The sequence below is a fragment of the Podarcis gaigeae genome, assembly GCF_964106915.1.
Source record: "Podarcis gaigeae genome assembly, chromosome: 7".
NCBI lineage: Eukaryota > Metazoa > Chordata > Lepidosauria > Squamata > Lacertidae > Podarcis > Podarcis gaigeae.
In genome coordinates this window covers 84,653,259-84,660,489 of record NC_139683.1, presented here as the reverse complement: position 1 = coordinate 84,660,489, position 7,231 = coordinate 84,653,259, and the positions used below count along the sequence as shown (strand labels likewise).

The following is a 7,231-nucleotide window of genomic DNA, read 5'->3' as shown; positions in this document are numbered from 1 at the left end:
CCTTGCCATCTTGCTAGACACCTCCCAGTCTGCTGAGTTTTCCCTAAACACCTATTTACTTCTGATCCAAAGCAAACCTTGTCTTTCTAATGATATGCAATGGACAAAAATCAAGTAAGCGCACTTAAATTAACAAATGCTTTCAAACTAAATAAGCACTGAATGGTCAGGTGAATTTACCCTTCCCCCTCACCACCACAGAAGTTATGTCATGCCACTGGTATGAATGGAATATTGCAAGAAGTTCGCACAATACCTCCCAAGATTGTGGGAAGCATCTTACAGTTTTACCTGAAGAGCAATTATTGGATAATGCTGGGAGCCACTCATTGACAGAAACTTCCAAACAGAATGTTGGGCTCTGGGAAGGCGGCAGTTGGGACAGGTGAGCCAGAGAAGCTCAGTGATGTGCTTTGTATGTTGCCAAATCTGGCAGCAACCTGTGGACTGCTTGTATAAGTGTAATAGATGTCGAGTAAAAGGCCTCAGCATCGGTTGGTGCCTTTGCGCACAAAAACAAAGAAGGACCCCAACGTGAAGAAAGGCCACAAAATGGGGTGAGTTTTGACTTGCCACACAAATGCCAACACAACAAAAGAACCCGTGAGTGTGTTGTGTTTATGATAAAGGCTTAGGCGCATGTCTCCCTCAGTATGCAATGTAGAGTCCGAAAATTTCCCTCGGCTCAATTCAGAAAGACTTGATGCTATGGACTTTATTGGCATTTCTCAGAGCAGTTTCAAGAGTTCTCACCTGGGTTGGTGCAGAGACACTAAACCTTTCGGATGGATTCAACTGACCGGTCCCACACCAAAACTTCAGCTAGTGCAACAGGACTTCTCCCCCTGGTGCCCCCAAATTGTCTTAAAGGTAAAGGTACCCCTGACCATTGGGTCCAGTCGTGACCGACTCTGGGGTTGCGGCGCTCATCTCGCTTTATTGGCTGAGGGAGCCGGCATACAGCTAGCTTCCGGGTCATGTGGCTGGCATGACTAAGCCGCTTCTGGCGAACCAGAGCAGCACACAGAAACGCCGTTTACCTTCCCGGTGGAGCGGTACCTATTTATCTACTTGCACTTTGACGTGCTTTCAAACTGCTAGGTTGGCAGGAGCAGGGACCGAGCAACGGGAGCTCACCCCGTCATGGGGATTCAAACCGCCAACCTTCTGATCGGCAAGTCCTAGGCTCTGGTTTAATCCACAGCGCCACCCGCATCCCTCAAATTGTCTTAGGGGGAGATTATTATGTTGGGCAGGCTTAAATGGGAAACATTTGGGATAAGCGAGGTGTTGAATTCTTCCCCTTGACACCTGAGATGTATATTTTTAGGACCCACTCAAGTTGGGATTGTAATTTGTTTTATACTGCTTTTTATTGTTGTATTTTACATTGTTGGGAACCACCCTGGGATCTTCTGGCTGCATTTGCCCTGTACCTACCCCACAGTGCCTGCCATTGTGCGTACAGTTGTACCTCCTTTTGCGTCTGTGATCCCGACGAAAGGGACACTCGACAAAGTGCCGCTCTGCGCATGCATGAAGCACGATTGGCAAACCCGAACTAACCCGTTCTGGTACTTCCAGGTTTGCCGCAGATGTTGGACAAAATGGACCCTAAACAGGGTGGACTCAAAATGAGGTACCACTGCAGAGCCATCTGATTTTAGATCTGGATGGTAGACAACATCCATGTAAAATGCCTGCAGCAAACAAGAGAAACCACTAGCCCAAATATAGAGAAGAAATGTAAAGAAGAAAAGAGTGGTTGGGGAAACCCAGCCAGATGGGCGGGGTATAAATAATTAATAATAATTAATAATAATAATAATAATAATAATAATAATAATTAGTCTACTTGGTTGTATGTGTTGTTTGCACAGCTCATAGCCATTGAGAGTTTTATGTAGAACAAGGGGCTAATATGAGTTTGCCCCTGAAAAGGGAACATATTTCAGAGGGCATTTTCTGTTATTAGTTTAGTCACTTGAGCCCGAGACTCTGAAGCCACATTGGGCAAAAGATTCCTGCATTGCAGGGGTTTAGACTAGATGGCCCCTTGTAGTCCCTTCCAACTCTACGGTTCTGTGATTCTGAGTTTTGCGCGATGATCTACAGAAGAGATGCTTTTGAATTATGGTGCTGGAGGACACTCTTGAGAGTCCCATGGACTGCAAGAAGATCAAACCTATCCATTCTGAAGGAAATCAGCCCTGAGTGCTCACTGGAAGGACAGATCCTGAAGCTGAGACTGCAGTACTTTGGCCACCTCATGAGAAGAGAAGACTCCCTGGAAAAGACCCTGATGTTGGGAAAGATGGAGGGCACAAGGAGAAGGGGGTGACAGAGGACAAGATGGTTGGATAGTGTTTTCGAGGTTACCAGCATGAGTTTGACCAAACTGCGGGAGGCAGTGGAGGACAGAGGTGCCTGGCGTTCTCTGGTTCAGGGAGTCACGAAGAGTCGGACACGACTAAACGACTAAACAACAACAACAACTACAGAAGAACTCCAGAAATAACTGCTGGGACAAACCATACTTTACAGTTTGCAGGAGAACATCTATTGAAAATGGTGCTTAGGAATAAACCTAGCCATTAAAAGATGTACAGGTTCATAGTCTGAACCAGAACATCTCTAATTTGAAACGAAAAGAACTAGGGTATACAGTGGTACCTCGGGTTAAGTACTTAATTCATTCCGGAGGTCCGTTCTTAACCTGAAACTGTTTTTAACCTGAAGCACCACTTTTGCTAATGGGGCCTCCCACTGCTACTGCGCTGCTGGAGCACAATTTCTGTTCTCATCCTGAAGCAAAGTTCTTAACCTGAAGCACTATTTCTGGGTTAGCGGAGTCTGTAACCTGAAGCGTATGTAACCTGAGGTACCACTGTACTTCCCTGACTGAAGAAGCTGTTTTCCCTATTGCCCAACAACCACACCTATTTCTGGATTTATTGGCTACATTTTAATCCTACTCCATCCTCCCAGGTGTTCAAGGTGGTCATATGGTGTCTTTGCCCCTTTTTAAACCTTATAACAGCCTTGTGAGGCTAGGATGAGTAATATTGTTGATTAGTCCAAGGTCACTAGGGAATACCTAGATTTCAAATCCTATATTCAATAGGATTCAAGTCCAATAGTTACCCACTACAGCACCACTACCTGTACAACACATTTAGGGTAGGGGATTAGACTCAACAGTAGCAGATTCGTGTGCCAGAATTTGCCCACGGATTTCTTATAAAGGGGGTGATTCAAAAGTTCAGCAGGAGAGGGAGGAGAGCTAAATTCTATCCCTGTTGAATTTCTACACTCCTGCTGCTTCTCTCTGGCTGTCATCTTTTGAGGCTCCAGTTCTGAAAGTAACCCATAGCAGAAGAAAAATGGATAGGGAAACCCGGGGGGGGGGGGCATGTAAAGCGCTCTGTTCCCCCTTCCTGCCAGCCCAATCTGTGCTTTAAGTTACTTCTCCAACTTTATATGGAATTGGTGCAAACTGCATACAGAAACAAATGCTGTGTACCATCTAGTTTTGCCCTTAAGGTCTCCTTTCTTAAGCAGGATTGCCACAGACATCGCTCTTCTGTGTGGGATGGGAGCCCCCCCCCCCAACAATTATGGGGTTCTGTATGCCAGAAAGAGCAGCAGACCACCACGACTCCCATTTCCATACCAGAAAAGTCCCCACCAGAAATTCTTTCTGTGGTGTGGCTATTAAAAGCACAGGGGGGGAAAGACGTCACCTGAATTATTCCAGAGAAATGTGTTTGCATACAGCAGTCTAGAAAATTGCAAGCCGTTTTCAGAGTGTGTTCTGGGACATTCCTATTGACTTCAGTGGGGCCAAACTGTATTTGCTTCAGCAGCAGCAATTATGTGGGTGAACTTCTCCTGGCTGGGAGATAAGTGGAGGGAAAAGACTTGCCTGCTGTGCGTCAGGCTGTTGTTAAAGGCACAAAGCAGGCCCAGTGGTTTAACGCTGTGGGTTAAACCACAGAGCCTAGGATTTGCCGATCAGAAGGTCGGTGGTTCAAATCCCCGCGACAGGGTGAGCTCCCGTTGCTCAGTCCCTGCTCCTGCCAACCTAGCAGTTCGAAAGCACATCAAAATGCAAGTAGATAAATAGGTACCACTCCGGCGGGAAGGTAAACAGCGTTTGCGTGCGCTGCTCTGGTTCGCCAGAAGCGGTTTTGTCATGCTGGCCACATGACCCGGAAGCTGTACGCTGGCTCCCTTGGCCAATAAAGTGAGATGAGTGCCGCAACCCCAGAGTCGGCCACGACTGGACCTAATGGTTAGGGGTCCCTTATATGAAAGTTAGGCAGCTTGCCTGCAGGTATGTGAATGAGAGGTGTTCTTACAGGTATACGGCTTTTGTATGGGCTTGCAGGAACTGCCCTGTATGCAGGAACTCATACAGCTTATTCACACTTACGGTTGTCCGTAACTTCTTCTATTTGTGACCAGTGGCCATGATCTTTGTTTTTTTGATGTTGAGCTTCAAACCATATTTTGCGCTCTCCTCTTTCACTCTCATGAAAAGGTTCTTTATTTCCTCCTCACTTTCTGCCATCAAGGTTTTGTCATCTGCATATCTGAGGTTGTTGATATTTCTTCCGGCAATCTTAATTCCGGCTTGGGATTCATCCAGCCCAGCCTTTCACATGATGAATTCTCCATGTAAGTTGAATAAGCAGGGAGACAATATACAGCCTTGTCGTGCTTCTTTCCCAATTTTGAACCAATCAGTTCCATATCCAGTTCTAACTGTAGCTTCTTGTCCCACATAGAGATTTCTCAGGAGACAGATGAGGTGATCAGGCTCTCCCATTTCTTTAAGAACTTGCCATAGTTTGCTGTGGTCGACACAGTCAAAGGCTTTTGCATAGTCAATGAAGCAGAAGTACAGTGGTACCTCGGGTTAAGTACTTAATTCATTCCGCAGGTCTGTACTTAACCTGAAACTGTTCTTAACCTGAAGCACCACTTTAGCTAATGGGGCCTCCTGCTGCTGCCGCGCCGCCGGAGCACGATTTCTGTTTTAATCCTGAAGCAAATTTCTTAACCTAAAGCACTATTTCTGGGTTAGCAGAGTCTGTAACCTGAAGCGTATGTAACCTGAAGCGTATGTAACCAGAGGTACCATTGTAGATGTCTTTCTGGAACTCTCTAGCTTTCTCCATAATCCAGCGCATGTTTGCATGGCGCTTACTCGCAGGTAAGTGGGATCCAGGCTGGCCCTGCAACCGAGCATGCTCAGCGGGGGCGGCCCCGCGCATTTGGGCCCCTGGGCGTGTGTGTGACTCCATCCTTCATGGAGATCACCTGTGTCCCGCGGCAGGTGAGGCGAGGGGGCGTGTGTTCCAGGGCGGGGCGTGTCTTGGCGGGGAAAGCGAAAGTAAAGCGCCTGCGGCAAACTTTCGATTTCGTTTCCTGCGGCTGGGCGAGGGAGCAGCTGTTCTGGGCGCGCGTGTGTCCGCCAGCGGAGTCCTTGCAGCCGGAGCCATGAGCCGGACGCATTCGGCCTCTCCGTCTCCCTTGCCAAGGGGCGCCTCGCCGGGCGACGCCTCTGCCAGCCCCCGGGATGGGGGCGCTTCGGGGCCGGAGGGCGGGCAGGAGCAGCGGCCGCAGCAGTAAGTAGCCCGGGCGCCGTCAAACTCCCCCGTCTGAAATAATAAAAGGGAGCAGAGCCGTCTCATTCCAGTGACCCATTTCGTCCCGTGTTATGATCTATTTCTTGCTTTATTTCCTATTAAAAATAATTTCTTACTGAGGACTTTCTTAGTTTGCAAAAGTGCATGCGTTGCTTCTCTTTTCAGAACAAAATATCTGAAGAAGTGTGTATCTGAAGAAGTGTGCATGCACACGAAAGCTCATACCTAGAACTAACTTAGTTGGTCTTTAAGGTGCTACTGGAAGGAATTTTTTTATTTTGTATTCACTATGGCAGACCAACACGGCTACCTATCTGTAACCTTCTCTTTTCAGGTTGTGTTTTCCACAGATCAGTTCAATTCGTTGCGATTGTATTGCATTGTATATTTCTTGCTTTCTCTGAAGCTCATTATTCCCTTCCCTTCATTTCAATGGGGACCCCAGTAATGTCCTTCGGTATTGGCAGCTCCCCTTGTTTCCTATCCACTCTCGACTTGTTCCCAGTGGGTGGCATTTATTCGTTTATTTATTTAGTATAGCGCTACTTCGTTGTAGTGTATCAAACTCTAGCGTTGCCGGCACAGGCCTGTCATTAAGAAACCTAGTAGTAATATATTTCAAGAACCTCTTTGTGGTCATAGGAGCTTTTGGGTTGAATTTGTAAAGTAACCTGGATAAAAGAGCCCTTACAAAGTCCAGTAAACTACTGCGGTTTTCAAAGTATGCTGCCCTCTAATGTGAATGATACTAAGAAGGTCTTGTTACTGTACTACCAGCTCTATTATAATACAGTCTGGGCACACTTCCACTTCTCCCTCACCCTAGAAAGCATGGTTCCCAGAGGTTTACCATTTGTCCCACACGCTTTTCCAGCTCTCCCTGGAAAAACCTGCCATTTTCCGCTGAAGTGGAGCAGATGACTACAACTAATCCAGAATGCGGCAGCTAGACTGGTGATTGGGGGCGGCCGCCGAGGCCATATAACACCGGTCTTGAAAGACCTACATTGGCTCCCAGTACGTTTCCGAGCACAATTCAAAGTGTTGGTGCTGACCTTTAAAGGCCTAAACGGCCTCGGTATATCTGAAGGAGCGTCTCCTCCCCCATCGTTCTGCCCGGACACTGAGGTCCAGCTCCGAGGGCCTTCTGGCGGTTCCCTCACTGCGAGAGGCCAAGTTACAAGTAACCAGGCAGAGGGCCTTCTCGGTAGTGGCGCCCGCCCTGTGGAATGCCCTCCCATCAGATGTCAAAGCGATAAACATCTACCTGACATTCAGAAGACATCTGAAGGCAGCCTTGTTCAGGGAAGTTTTTAATATGTGACATTTTAGTGTATCTTTCATCTTTGTTGGAAGCTGCCCAGAGTGGCTGGGGAAACCCAGCCAGATGGGCAGGGTACAAATAAATTATTATTATTATTATTATTATTATTATTATTATTATTATTATGGTGATCCATTGAAACTCTGCTGACATTTTCTCCAGTTCAGTGGTAATGAGGGGGCTTCCCTGTGAGAAAGCAGCAGGACAAGCAGAAGTCCTGCTTGGGCTGGGTGTCCATCAATATGCAGATGAC

The 7,231-nt window shown here is 47.2% G+C and overlaps 1 protein-coding gene across 6 annotated transcripts in view; it reads left to right on the top strand.

Annotated features, from left to right (window-relative positions):
* The first annotated feature begins 191 nt into the window (after positions 1 to 191).
* The window catches only part of EPSTI1 (epithelial stromal interaction 1), a 39,928-nt gene continuing 32,888 nt past the window's right edge, over positions 192 to 7,231 (top strand). For 3 of the 6 annotated variants that reach the window (XM_083748490.1, XM_083748487.1, XM_083748488.1), the window contains exon 1: positions 192 to 385. In XM_083748490.1, coding sequence (XP_083604616.1) covers positions 207 to 385 — 179 coding nt within the window. In that variant the 5' untranslated portion in view covers positions 192 to 206. Of the gene's footprint in view, positions 558 to 5,391; positions 5,634 to 7,231 lie in introns of those variants that run through there. The other 3 variants (XM_083748491.1, XM_083748489.1, XM_083748492.1) reach the window with 3 other exon arrangements.